This window comes from Piliocolobus tephrosceles, chromosome 11 (genome assembly GCF_002776525.5).
Source record: "Piliocolobus tephrosceles isolate RC106 chromosome 11, ASM277652v3, whole genome shotgun sequence".
NCBI classification, from domain to species: Eukaryota; Metazoa; Chordata; class Mammalia; order Primates; family Cercopithecidae; genus Piliocolobus; species Piliocolobus tephrosceles.
In genome coordinates this window covers 117,976,223-117,990,606 of record NC_045444.1, presented here as the reverse complement: position 1 = coordinate 117,990,606, position 14,384 = coordinate 117,976,223, and the positions used below count along the sequence as shown (strand labels likewise).

At 54.8% G+C, this 14,384-nt stretch overlaps 1 protein-coding gene across 2 annotated transcripts; it reads left to right on the top strand.

Moving 5' to 3' along the window:
- Positions 1-2,093: 2,093 nt before the first annotated feature.
- On the top strand, positions 2,094-9,434 carry NMUR1 (neuromedin U receptor 1). 2 transcript variants are annotated; one of them, XM_023193904.2, is made up of 3 exons: positions 2,094-2,231; positions 3,584-4,478; positions 7,162-9,434. In XM_023193904.2, exons 1-3 carry the CDS (start codon positions 2,229-2,231, stop codon positions 7,542-7,544), a joined length of 1,281 nt encoding a protein of 426 aa, XP_023049672.2. In that variant the 5' UTR covers positions 2,094-2,228; the 3' UTR covers positions 7,545-9,434. The 2 variants fall into 2 exon arrangements, with proteins under 2 accessions (XP_023049672.2, XP_023049673.2); XM_023193905.2 differs by having other exon boundaries at positions 2,116-2,235; positions 7,162-7,544.
- Positions 9,435-14,384: the final 4,950 nt, after the last annotated feature.

Here is a 14,384-nt window from a genome sequence, read left to right as displayed (position 1 = left end):
CAGAAAACCGGGGGACGCCACCTCAAGTTGGAGCAGGAGCAGCAGGATGTCATACATTTCTGATGGGACACTACTGTGGTGGCCTTGAGCTCAGGCCCAGAGGCCAGGACCCCTAGGGCCCTCTGCACAGTGACAGAAGTGAGGGCCACAGCCATTGTGGCCACTGAGCCTCTCCTTTTTGGGGGCTGCTCTTTAGCTTTTGATGACTGCTAGTGCTGTGCGAATGATGCAGCCTGCTGTAGGAATTTCTGACTGGCAAGAGTCACTCTGCCTCTGCAAGGCTGGGTGGGTCCTTCCTCAGCCCCTCCAGGGCCATGTGCACCAAAGGGTCCACAGGGACTTTTGGACTGCTCAGAGTGTGTGCAGAGTGGTACGTGTGTATGCGTGTGTGCGGTGGTATGTGCAGAGTGATGTGTGCATGCATGTGTGTGTGTGTGCGTGTGTGTGTTCCAGTGAAGGGCTGGGGTCCAAATGCTCATCACTTGCTATGAGCAGCCTGTGATGCCACAGTGGGCTCTGTTGCTGAGTGATGTCATCCCTCCTTGCCCGTCTCTTGTGTTGGCAGACCCGTTATTGAGAATTTCTCCTGGACTAGCTCATCCGGGGCTGAATAGTTAATTCTCAGGGCACCACAGAAGCCTTTCTCCCAAGGCCCTGGGGACCATGTGCCCCTGCACTTCCCACAACCGTCCCCTGCCTGGGACTCTGTTTACATGTGGAGTTCGTGGGAAGGCCGGCCTGGTGCTGGCGCCTTGAGGGCCTAACTCCCATCCCCAAGCCCAGACAGTGACTTATGGAATTGGGCGGCAGTGGGGAGAGAGGTGCAGGAAAGCTGGGGGAAGAAGGAGCCTCCCACCACTGAATGATGACAATCCTACCCCACATTTCTTGATTTGCTGGCCATGTGCCAGCCTCTGTGCTGAATCTTGACACTCAGTGTCTCATGTCATCCTCATAATAGTGGCGATGGTGGTTAGCGCATTCTACAGGAAGGCGAACTGAGGCACAGAGCTTGGGAGCTCACAGTGGCTCTCGGGGTCCTGCGACTTTGTAGCCTCTCCTGGTGCTCCTCAAAGTGTGACTCCTGAGTATGAGCTCTCCAGAGGGCGTTGGTCAAACATGAGGATTTCTGGGCCTTGCCCAGACTAAGGAGACCAAACTCTGGGCAAAGGCCCCAGAACCAGCATTTTAGTCTGCGTGATCCGTCGTTTCTAGGGTCCCTAGAAGTTCCTGATGAAACAGCTTCCAGTTAAGGAGCTGGTTGAGGACTAGGGAGTGGGGGCAGGTGAGGCACTGGGATTTGCATGTGGGCAGTGTGGGGGAGCAGAAGGCTGTGGCTGGGCATCCTTAGCCATCCCTAAATTCCCTCCATCCTTGTTATACCCCCACCCTTTGTACAGTGAAGGGGGTAGAAGAACATTTGAACGGATAAGGGGGACAGTATTTGGGGCTGAGGACCATGGTGAGGAGAGGGTGGCCCAGGGAGGCAGGTGGGGGGGGGGGGGGCACCCCCCGGGCTGGCCTGGGGGGGGCTCTTTTCCAGAGGGCGGGGGGGGGCCCCAAGGAAGGGTTTTGAGGCGTGATGGTCGTTGGTGGCTGTGGGAGGATGGACTGGAGGGAGAATGGGGGCTCCTGCCCAGTCCCGCAGGGCCGAGCCCCTGGACTTAGGGCCTGGAGGCCCCGAAGGGAGCGGCGGGTGGGAGGGGCTGCGGAGGCCGCAATCGTGGGCCCTGGGACGGAAGGAGAGGGCTGGAGCTCGGGAGGAGGAACCCCACCGGCGCATGTCGACTTCAAGGGGCTAGTGGGCCGTCCCTGTCCTTGGAGGTGGGTCTGAATGTGGGGCAGGAGGAGCTGGAGGCCGCAGGGACACTGTGACACGGGGTTATGCTAAACTTAGCACGCTGGAGGGCGGGAACCGCATGTGAGCCCCAGGTCTCTCGGGCTCCTCCTCTGCGGCTCTCTAAGGCTCGGTTTTCTCATCTGTAAAATGGGTTCGCGAGATAACGCTGCTTGTGAAGGCGTCGCCTGCGACAGCCGCGTACTTCGCCGGTGCGGGAGGGGGCGCCGCCCGGGCTGCAGGGACTGCACTGCCCCCTGGCGGCGTTCCGGGTCGGACAGGCGGGGCGTAGTGGGGCTGGGACAGCCGTCCGTCAGTCCACCGGCTCCCGCGCCGCGTCTGTGTCAGTCGCTCGGAGGGTGGACGCCGGGGTCTCGCGGGCCGCAGGCCGATGGTAGGTGCGCAGGCGCCGGTGTGGGCTAGGGCGCGGCGGCTGGGCCGGGGCTCGGTGCGGGCAGGGTCGTCCTAGAGCGGGAAGGGTCCGAGGGCTCCGTCGGGGCGCCCCCGGCCCCCGCCTCTGGGGAGCCTCGCAACTTCTCGGGTCATTTGTGTCTTCCGGCCAGGGGCGCCGCGGGGCTGCGGGCTTGCGACCCTTCCTCGAGGACCGGGGCGCCTCCCTGGAGGACCAGGGCGCCTCCCTTGAACCCAGGCTGGCGCCTGCGCGTTCTCAACTGGTCCCCGAGGCTCTCGCGCTACTGTGCGGCGCGGGTGAGGGCGGGCGGGAGGAACGGTGTGGGGCTCAATAGAGGAGAGGGAACCCCAGAACTGGCAGTGCCAAGGGCGTCAAATAGGGAGACTGAACAGTTCAGATGACAGAAAACAGAAAACAGAATCAACTTGTGGATCAAGTATTTGTAGTGTTTAGCCTTGACACTCCCTCACTTGACCCTCATAGTGACTGGGTTCCCAGAGCAAGGGGGTGATCCCCGTGCCCTTCCGTATGCCAGGCAGGTCCTGTGTTAATGTCTTTCATGGATTAAACTCCCTGGATCCTCCTAATAGGGAAACAGCCTCAGAGAGGTTACCTCGCTGAACGTCACACAGCCTGGAACTGGGGATGCTGGATTCGAATCCAGGCAGTTGCTTCTAGAGCGCTTGCTCTTGAAGACCCCGCAATACCAGGCATTGTGCCCATTTTACAGAAGCCCAAACGAGTGCCTCATCTAGCTAATCATTGCTTGAAAGGGGAGACACCCAAGATCTGTCATTTATTCAAAGGTTCCAATAGATCCTGAAATTTAAAATCAAAACCCCACGTGTTTTTTTTTTAATGTAGATTTTTACTTTTTGTTTGTTTGTTTGTTTTGAGACAGGGTATTTCTCCGTTGCCCAGGCTGGAGTCCAGTGGCATGATCTTGGCTCACTGCAACCTCTGTCTCCTGGGTTCACACGATTCTCCCACCTCAGCCTCCCAAGTAGAATTACAGGTGTGTGCTATCACACCAGGCTAATTTTTGTATTGTTAGTAGAGATGGGGTTTCACCATATTGGCCAGGCTGGTCTTGAACTCCTGACCTCAAGTGATCCACCCGCCTCGACCTCCCAAAGTATTGGGATTACAGGTGTGAGCCACCGCACCAAGCTTATTTTCACATCTCTGACTTGTGGATGGAAGAGTTTTTTCTCTCAGTGGTGCCTAAAATAATGGTCATCTTAGTGCTAATGTCACCTTTGGCTTGATGAGTTGGGACACAGCCAGCATTCCCTGAATGACCTCTCTGGGCATCTCTCCCCTCTGTTCCACAGACTCCTCCCTGCCTCAATTGCTCTGTCCTCCCTGGAGACCTGTACCCAGGGGATGCAAGGAGCCCCATGGCTTGCAATGGCAGTGCGGCCAGGGGGCACTTTGACCCTGAGGACTTGAACCTGACTGACGAGGCACTGAGACTCAAGTACCTGGGGCCCCGGCAGACAGAGCTGTTCATGCCCATCTGTGCTACGTACCTGCTGATCTTCACGGTGGGCGCTGTGGGCAATGGGCTGACCTGTCTGGTCATCCTGCGCCACAAGGCCATGCGCACGCCCACCAACTACTACCTCTTCAGCCTGGCCGTGTCGGACCTGCTGGTGCTGCTGGTGGGCCTGCCCCTGGAGCTCTATGAGATGTGGCACAACTACCCCTTCCTGCTGGGCGCTGGTGGCTGCTATTTCCGCACACTGCTGTTCGAGATGGTCTGCCTGGCCTCAGTGCTCAACGTCACTGCCCTGAGTGTGGAACGCTATGTGGCCGTGGTGCACCCGCTCCAGGCCAGGTCCATGGTGACACAGGCCCACGTGCGCCGAGTGCTTGGGGCTGTCTGGGGTCTTGCCATCCTCTGCTCCCTGCCCAACACCAGCCTGCATGGCATCCAGCAGCTGTACGTGCCCTGCCGGGGCCCAGTGCCGGACTCAGATCTTTGCACGCTGGTCCGTCCACGGGCCCTCTACAACCTGGCAGTGCAGATCACTGCGCTGCTCTTCTTCTGCCTGCCCATGGCTATCATCAGCGTGCTCTACCTGCTCATTGGGCTGCGACTGCGGCGGGAGAGGCTACTGCTCATGCAGGAGGCTAAGGGCAGGGGCTTTGCAGCAGCCATGTCCAGAGACACCTGCAGGCTCCAGCGGCGCGATCGTGGCCGGAGACAAGTGACCAAGATGCTGTGTAAGTTTTACGGCTGGGAAGAGGGGCTGAGCCAGGTACTGGGGCTCCTGGGGTCTGGGAGAAGGGGCTGAGTATCTGGGTTTACAGGGGGCGAGGAACTCCTCTAGTCTCGTGTGTGTGTGCGTGTGTACATGTGTGCATGTGTCTGAGTTGCACTCCTGTGTACTCTTTTAGATTACCCTACTAGAATCTTACACCAAAAATACCTATTAATGGCTAAATATAAGACTGACTGTGTAATTTGTGGAGTCCAGTGCAAAATGAAAATTCAAGGTCCCTTTTTCAAAAACGAGTAAGACAGCAACAATACAGCACTAAACCAAGCCAGGACCCTGCTAAGCTTGGGGCCCTGACTCTGGAACCAAAACATAGAAAGGGCAGGGCATGTGGTTGGGCTCCAGGATGACAGAAAATGGGATCTGGACCCTCCAGGTCTCAGGTCTCTCGTCATCTTCTTTTTTTTTTTGAGACAGGGTCTCGCTCTGTCACCCAGGCTGGAGTACAGTGGTGTGACCACGGCTCACTGCAGCCTCAACCTCCCAGGCTCAAGCGATCCTCCTACCTCACTCAGCCTAAGTAGCTGGGGCTACAGGCATGTGCCACCATGCCCAGCTAATTTTTTCATTTTTGTAGAGACGGGGTCTCACTATGTTGCCAAAGCGGGTCTTAAACTCCTGGGCTCATGTGATCCTCCCACCTCAGCCTCCCAAAGTGCTGGGATTACAGGCATAAGCCATTGCGCCCGGCTCTTCTTGGTTATTAACGTGTCTTGGCCTTGTTCTTCTCGGCAGCAGCCTGCGAGGCATGGCCACCGGCACGTCATCTTCTTTCCTGAGGAACTGCCCTCTTTCCTTAGAGATGAGTGAAAAGTCCCAAGAAGGATTCTGATGGGTGGGGCCTAAGTCACGCCCCACCTCCTGAGCCAGAGTGGCAGGATGCCAAGGTGCACAGCCCCCAGTGGAACTACACAGTGGGATCTGGGGGAGCAAAGTCCCCCAAAGAAGGGGAGGAGGGTGTTGGAGAGGCCAGGTGCCGAATTTCCCCCATGCCATGTCTGCGGTTCCCTGGGAACCACAGGAGTGACCATTTATCTAAGGAGCCCCAGCCTGAGGCGAGTCTGTAAAGGCCAGGCTCAAGGCACAGGGGATCAGGCCGGAGATGTGCAGATTAGGGGAGGCCAATGTACTGGGATGAGGCTCTGGATCTCTGTGGCCTGGACCTGGCTCTTTTTCAAAAGCTGTGGCCCTGGGGAAGCAAGGCAGACCGATGCTAAGCCGATCAAAGACCCGCCCCATCCACCTACCTGCATCCCAGCTCAGCCCCACCTCAGCAGAGCCTGAATCAGGCCAGTGGGGTGAGCCAGGTCAGCAGGGGGCCACTGAGACTTTAGACAGAGCCAGCTAACTGGGGAACGCCCCATCCCCGGAGTGACTCGCTCCTCTCGCCCCTCAGGCACCGTCCCAGAGCCCAGTCTTTGTGCAGCTCCTGAGGTGGGGCTGACCCCAGAGCTCTGTGCATGCCTCCCAGCTCTGCGCTGTGGAACCATGCTCAGGACCAGCTGCCCGCTGCCGCCCTGTCTCCTGCCTGCTACCCCGTCCCCTCCCTGAAAACATGGGTGGGCAGAGTCTGCAGTAGGTGCTCAGCTTGGATGGCTCACCCCTGGAAGGTGCGCTTCCTGCTTGCTGGCCTTCTCTCTTCCTTCCCTCCCTCCCTTGTCCACTGTCCAGTGGCCCTCTGTGCACCAGGCCAGGTGCCAGGGAGGTTGTGAGCAACGTCCTTTTTGAAATCTGGAACTATGAGGAAAACAATGCTAGGGTATGATGGGGAAGACACTGCCCAGGAAAGCTAGTGAGTTGCAGCAGCAAACCCAAGAAATAAGAAAAAAAATCATGCCTGGCCCTGTGGCAGAAACCCAAGGAAGGGCATCGTTGGGTAAGAACGGGCAGCAGGGATTTGGGGAGAAAGAGTGAAGGTTTGGCCAAACGGTCCTACCTTTTGTTAGGGAGGAGGTGGGCAAGGGCCTGGCAAGTAAAGGGGGGCAGGTTAGTGCAGAGCCAGACATTCAGATGGGCCTTGGGGAGCTGAGGGCTGGAGTTGAAAAGGCCAGGGGCCAAGGCAGGCAGTGTGTGTGTGTGTGCATGTGTGTGTCTGTGTGTGCATACGTGTGTGCATGCATGCGTGTGTGTCTGTGTGTGCATGCATGTGTGTGTCTCATGTGTCTCACTCTCCCTGGTCCCGTGACCTCCGGTCTGCTGCTCTCTGAGCACGTGCCCCATTCTTCTTCTTTTCTGTACTTATGCATCAGCAAGCACGGTCCCCAAGTGGGCATCCAGAGTGGCCCTAGCCCCACAGCCTGTAGCACCCCAGTAGCTCACCCAATTTCATATTCCAGGGTGAGAATCTGATTGGGCCAGCTGGGCTCAGGTGTCCATGCCTGGTCTAGTCGGCTGTGGCCAGAGGCAGGGACATGCCCCACTGCCTACAGTCAGTGACTGTGGTGAAGGCAGCTTCTCTGAGAGGCATGGCCAGAACAGGCAAATTTCCAGAAACTTCCACCTGGGTGATAGGTGAGGGTGGCCTGTGGGATAGGAGAGGATGTGAGAATGGGTGACCCAAACTGAAGCCCAGGAAGGCAGCTGAGGGGCTCTGGCGGGCACTCTGCCTCCCTTGTCTGTCCCTGCAGTTGTCTTGGTTGTGGTGTTTGGCATCTGCTGGGCCCCGTTCCACGCCGACCGCGTCATGTGGAGCATCGTGTCACAGTGGACAGACGGCCTGCACTTGGCCTTTCAGCATGTGCATGTCATCTCTGGCATCTTCTTCTACCTCGGCTCGGCGGCCAACCCCGTGCTCTACAGCCTCATGTCCAGCCGCTTCCGAGAGACCTTCCAGGAGGCCCTGTGCCTCGGGGCCCACTGCCACCGCCTCAGACCCCGCCACAGCTCCCACAGCCTCAGCAGGGTGACCACAGGCAGCACCCTGTGTGACGTGGGCTCCCCAGGCAGCAGGGTCCACCCCCTGGCTGGGGACGATGGCCCAGAGGGGCAGCAAGAGACTGATCCATCCTGAGTGGAGCCTCAGAGTGGCTTCACCCGGAGGGGCCAGAGGGTCACCTGAAGCTGGGGAGACACATCTGCCTTCCTTTGCAGGGATGCCTTCACGTACTGTCCCTAGTTCAGCCTAGAAATTTTGACCAGCACCTCAGTTTCCCTCCAAGGGAAACAGCAGGAGGAAGGATCCCTGATTGCTGAGGACTCACACTGATCAGATGCCACACTGTGCGCTTCTTATCCCTCCACTGCCACTCCCCCAGTTCAAGTCCTTCCCCTGCAGAAATATCACGGTTAGTTGGAGCTCAGCAGTCGTCTCTCTGGGGACTCCCTGCCAGTTTCTGAAACGGTCCCACTGGGTCCTTGCTGTCCTTCCCAGTTCCTGTTCAGGTTCTGGCAGGGGCCCAGGGATCCAGGGGACCTGGTTCCAGTCTCAGCCCTGCTGTCACCACCTTGTCATGTGCCATCAAGCATATCAGTCTACCTTTGTTTTTTTTTTGAGATGGAGTCTCACTCTTGTCGCCCAGGCTAGAGTGCAGTGGCGCGATTTTGGCTCACTGCAACCTCCGCCTCCCGGGTTCAAGCGATTCTCCTGCCTCAGCCTCCCGAGAAGCTGGGACTACAGGCAAGCCCCAGCACTCCCAGCTAATTTTTTTTAATTTTTAGTAGAGACAGGGTTTTACCATGTTGGCCAGGCTGGTCTCAAACTCTTGACCTCAGATGATCCGCCCACCTCGGCCTCCCAAAGTCCTGGGATTACAGGCGTGAGCCACTGCGCCCAGCCCATCAGTCCGCCTTTCTAGGCCTCAGTTCCTTGCCTGAAAAATGAAAGAGGCGCTGGCTTTCCCCAGTGTCGTGCTTTGGCACTTTAGCTGTGGTTTTCTTTCTCTGTGTGTGTAAGCCATCGCTTGTAATGAAACCAACAATACCCTCAGATTGACAGGGCGGAAATTATTATCTGCATCTTTATCAACCCCAAGCCCTACTTCCTCCCTGACCTCCACATGCCCTCCCCAACCTCTCCCAGCACAAGTGGGGCAGAGCCAGCATGGATGCCGACCCCACCGCCACAGCCCACCTCCGTCCTCACATACGTGCAGACTGGCTTGGGGGTCCCGTGAGCAGAGTATTGGACTTGGCTGGTCAGTAGGTCTCTGAGAGCAAGAGACATGGCCAACCAAGGGCAAGGAGCGACCCTGTGGAGGGTTCTGCCGAACTCAATGCAGTGAGAAGAGGGACAGGGGAGGTACAGGGACAAGTAATCCTTGAAACTGAGACCCATCCTGAATCCCTGCAGGCCAAGTCAGTGCTCAGCCAGGACTCAGTTCATGGAGGAAGCTTGTCCTGCTGCAGTCCCTGAGTCTTGTTCTCCTGAGAGGAAGCCCTGGCCTCCATGGCTGGGAGCTGGAGGATGACCTGGGGCCTGTCTGTCCGGGTTCTCCCCGCAGACAGCTTCCTAGCTCATGCCCCTTGCTCATGCTCCCAGCTGAGAAAGTGGAAGACGTGATACAGGGTTGCAGATAATGTTTAGTTTTAAAAATTCAATTATAAAAATAATAAATGCTCATCATAGAAAATTTGGAAAGTGCAAATAAGCAAAAATGAAAGCATTTTAAAAAATGTAAAACCTCCCTTGCCAGGGGTTTGGGGGGAAGGGGAAATGATGAGTTGTTTAATGGGTGCAGAGTTTCAGTTTTGCCAAATGAAAAAGTTATGGAGATCACTTGTGCAACAAGTGAAAATACTTAACAATACTGAACTATACACTGAAATGGTTAAGATGGTACATTTTACGTTATGTATATTTTGCCACAATTTTTGTAAAAAAGATTAAATCTAAAGGAAAGAAAAAATTAAAACCACCCATAACTTTACTCTGAAGCAGTAACAGTGGCATGTTTCCTCCTAATGATGTTTCATGTGGTTGTTTTGTTTCATATACACAATACACATACACAATTTTGTATCTGGCCTTTTGTCCAGTGGATGCTCTATCCAGGCTCACGCTTGCACTCATTTGACTCATGGTCTCCACTCTGATAGGGCTTGGCCAGCCCCAGGGGAGTGGGACTCACACAAACCATCTGGGTGAATTCCTAGATGCTGGCCAGGAAGGCCTGGATGCCCCCTGCCTACTAAATCCCTGGCTTGGGGGAGGAAGAGCCATCCTGCCTGCCAGCCCTGCCCAGTGGACAAGTTCTGGGAGAAGTACAGGGGCTCCCACAGAACAACAAAAGCTGGGGGTGGGGAGTGGGGGACACTGAGGACAATGGGAGACAATGGGAGAAGCGGGGACCTCGTGGAGGCCAGAGAGTGGATGAGGGAGCTGAGGGGAGGCTGGTTGAGGGAGGTGGTTTCCTCAGTGGGCCCTGAGCCTGCCCTAACTGAATGCACACAGTCAAGCCCTGAGTGGGGACAGCTCCTAAGAAGTGGGCCTTGGGGGAGGGTGTGGGACAGGGGAGGGGAGTGACTGCGGGGACAGGGGGATTCTGCAGAGAAAGGAGCCTGTGAAAAGCTGTGCAGAGCCATGAGCACCTAAGCGGTGCCCCTGAGCTCCCAGGGAAGTAGCCTTGGGGTGGGAGGGGGAGATGCTGGATCCCAAACTGCAGGCTGGACGCTGAAGTTGTTTCCCAAGAGCAGTTCTGGACTCCCAGAGGCCTGCTTCGGCCACAGTCAGAGGCGCCTCATGCTCAAGGCACCCTGGACAGCACTATGAAGGGCCTCCATGTGCAGGCAGCAGGGCGGGTGGGCAGTGGGGTTGTTAGAAGGGTGCCCCTCTGGGGTGGGCGTGGTGGCTCACGCCTGTAATCCCAGCTCTTTGGGAAGCTGAGGCCGGCGGATCACTTGAGCTCAGCAGTTCGAGACCAGTCTAGGCAACATGGTGAAACCCCTGTCTCTACAATAAAAAAAAAAAAAAAAAAAGTAGCCACGTGTGGTGGCACACACCTGTGGTCCCAGCTACTTGCGAGGCTGAGGTGGGAAAATCACCTGAGCCCAGGATGGTTCAGTAAGCCAAAACTGTGCCACTGTACTCCAGCCTGGGCAAATTGGAGTGAGGCCCTGTCTCAAAAAAAAAAAAAAAAAAAGAGGGTGCCTCTTTGGGAACACCATGTATGTCTCCGCAGCACGTCAGCAACAAGTCCTGTTTGTCAGTCACTGGTTCTCATGGAAAACAGGAAGAGCAGCTCTGAACTCAGCCCTTGAGAAACAGGGATGACAATGGAAAGGGCAGAAGCAAGACCTGGCAAAGGCACTGGTCCCTGCCTGTCAAGTACCTGGCAACAGCGACAGCCGGAAGCAGCACCCCCTGCAGCCCTCTTAGGATGTGCTGCTTGCTCTTCCCCACCGGTCACGCTGCAGCTGCATTCTCCTGGGACCCCAGTGCTACTCCCAGGCCAGGAGGCCTCCATGCTTCTCAAAGTGTCTAGCTCATCTGGGGCTCGAGTCACCTCCCCTTCGGACTGCGGTCACATCCCTCCTCCTGCGGAGTTTAGGCCCTTTCTACTTCTCCTCTTCTCCAGCCCCGCTGCTTTCCCGGGGGATGTCAGAGTCCATGGGTGACCCCACTGCCGCCCTGGGTGCCAGCTGATGGTTCCTACAGCTCTGAAGACCCCATCCCAGTCTCCTAGTCCCCTAGTCACATCCTCACTCCTAGTGCCTCCAGGAGCTTTCCATTTCAGAAAGTGTGAGCTCTTGACCGCTACTGCCTCCATCCTGCTCTCTGTTCCTATGACACATTTATTCTTTCATTTTTGTTTGAGATAGGGTCTTGCTTTGTCACCCAGACAGGAGTGCAGTGGCACAAACATGACTCACTGCAGTGTCAACCTCCTGGCCTCAAGCAATCCTCCTACCTCAGCCTCTCAAATAGGACCGCAGATACACATCACCATGCCTGACTGTTTTCTCTTGTGTTGTAGAGACACCATCTCGCCATGTTGCCCAAGCTGGTTTGAAACTCCTGGGCTCAAGCAATCCGCCCACCCTTGGCCTCTTAAAGTTCTGGGATTACAGGCACGAGCCTGCATCCGGCCATAGGTATTCTTTAACTTCATCTAGACGTCCAGGTTCTACACTGCTTTCTCCCAATCCATCAGCCTCCTGAGCTTCACCTCTTTTCTGACCCCACCATCAGTTAAATCTACCCTACTCTGCCAGCGATCCTGAGGGTGAGTATACTGGAATAATTCTCCCCTTCTCAGAAAAAGGCTTAATTTCCTTGAAAATGGAAAGTCCAAGATTAGTCTCATCAACAAATAAAGCCGCATATGCCTCCCCTTACTTCTGTTAGGTATCTACTCAGCAAAGGCAAAGTGTGCAGCACTGCATGTCTGTTCTCTTCATTACCAGATGGCATTTCCAGATCATTCCTGGCATCTGGGAGCCTATCTCATTTTTGTATGCTTCTCCAAGTCTCCCCTTTTCCCTATTTTTGTCTTCTAATGGATCCATCAGGTTCTTGTTCCAAATTTCCTTGTAGCGTGCTTGCTTCACAAATTTCCTTGTAGAGAGGAGCTGCCTTGTGGGGTAGGGGGGCACACCCTAGCATCTGAACTCCTTTCTTACTGGCAGGAATCTCTCACTGTGTGACTTGACGGAAGACCAAGCCCAGTCTCCCACTTACAGGGGTGAAAGAGTTCTGGACACTCTCCACTGCTGACATCTATTGGTACATGATGGACCAAGCCAGCTGGGTGACCCAGCATGGGACCTTTATCTGGAGCAAGTGACACGAAGACGCACAACAAGAGGGGCAGGCGTGTCCAGGGGCAGCAGCACTGACAGCAGTATCCTGCCCAGTCTGTCTTGGTTTCTGCCCTTTTTCTCAGCCAGGTTTTCCTGCCTTCCTGTTGATATTTGAGCTACTGAGAGCCTTTCGATAAGTTCTTTTTCTGCTGAAGTTGGCTGGAGTCATTTGCAACCAAGAACCTTAACAGATCTATCCACTGGCTTGACGGTTACACGTTCTGTTTGTTCTACTAGCAGTTATCTTTACAGTTTCTAAGATTAGCAAATTTTATTGATTTCTTTTAAACTGCAAACTACAGTCTGTAATATTCCATAATTATTCTCATCCCCCTCCTCCTCCTGGCAGGAAAAATGAGGACAGATTTCAGAATTTGACCCTAGAAACATACGTACACTTTTATTTTATCTTGTTTTATAGAGACAGGGTCTCACTATGTTGCCCAGACTGGTCTTGAACTCCTGGGCTCAAATGATCCTCCTGCCTTGGCCTCCCAAAGTGCTGGGATTGTAGGCAAGAGCCACCGTGCCTGGCTCATACTTACATTTTTCTAATGGTCTAAACCTCTTCAGCACAAAAAGAACCCCAGTGTGCTTCCACTAACACACTGAGTTAGTAAAGTGGAGTGTGGAGGTGGTGAGCAAGGACTCTGGGGTCGGGATGCCCAGCTGTGACTCCTGGTTCTGCTGCTAATCATCCTTACATGTCAGAATGACCTTAGGCCAAAGTCAGACTGGACTGAGAGGTACTGACATTACTAAAGAAAGAATGCACAATCTGCCTGCACACAAATAAGAGACTCAGAGGCAAACACTGACAGTCTGCAACATCGTTCCAAATGGTGTCCAGGTTTCTAAGTCTACAAGGTATAGTCTGAGGATGGTGGTGACTCTCTAAAGTAAATGTTCTTTCTGTGGCCTCTTCAAGGCAATACCCCAACCTAACATTCAAGTTTCTGCACAAGGCAGGGCAGGAAAACTGGTGACTGAGCAGGATCAAAGGCCTGATGCCGAGGTGCGGGATGGTGGGGACTCGGGGAAGGCGGAACTTGCGTAAGTAATGTGTCCTGGTCAATAAGAGGAGGCCATGGGCTGGAATTAGACTGGAGAACCTGGAAGCTGCAGCCACATCCTATGGAACATCTACAAGAGTTTCTGCAATCTTTTAATCTAATATTCAAGCCCCTTCTTCAGCTCTACGCAACATGGGCATCATTCATCCAACATTTATTGAGCACCAACCATGTGCCAGGCACTGTTCAAGGCTGAGGTGGGGTGAAGAAGAGGGCAGATAAACATGCTGGCATATAAGTGTTTTGACAGCTGGAACTCAGGCATCGAAGAGAGGCACCTGCCCCAGCCGAGGGAAGGCTTTCAGGAGGAGGTGATGCACCCAAGGCTCAGAAGGTCCTGGGGAGAAAGGTCTGACTGGCCCCTGAGCTTTGGCCAGGGGAGCAGTTCCACCAAAATGGAATCCCAGGGAGGAGGGGGAGAGCCTCAAGGGAATGAGGGATGTCAAGAGGCAGAATGAACATTGGACAGGCACACACAAAAGCAAAGCAACTGAAGTCCACTGTCATCACCGTGGCGTGTGGACTTCCCTGGCTACCCTTCCTGGAACTTGGATTTGGAACCTTCCCTCCAGTCTTTCTCCCTGTTCATCTCATCTCCTTTAGATGTGTTCGGGCAGGATTTCTTTTATTTGCATTTTAGGAAATTTGAAAAAAGTACAATAAAACAACCAAAAAAAAAAATTGCTTCCATTCCCAACACCCAAATTAACTGCTGTTAACATTCTGGCAATTTGATTCCATCATTTTCCTGCATATTACCCCCCTTCAATTTAATGAGTAGGCTGGGCGCGGTGGCTTATGCCTATAATCTCAGCACTTTGGGAGGCCGAGGCAGGCGCATTGCCTGAGGTCAGGAGTTCGAGACCAGCCTGGCTGACATTGCAAAACCCTGTCTCTACTAAAGATACAAAAATTAGCCGGGCGTGGTGGCACGCGTCTGTAATCCCAACTACTTGGGAGGCTGAGACAGGAGAATCACTGGAACCCAGGAGGCAGAGGTTGCAGTGAGCTGAGATCACGCCACTGCACTCCAGCCTGGG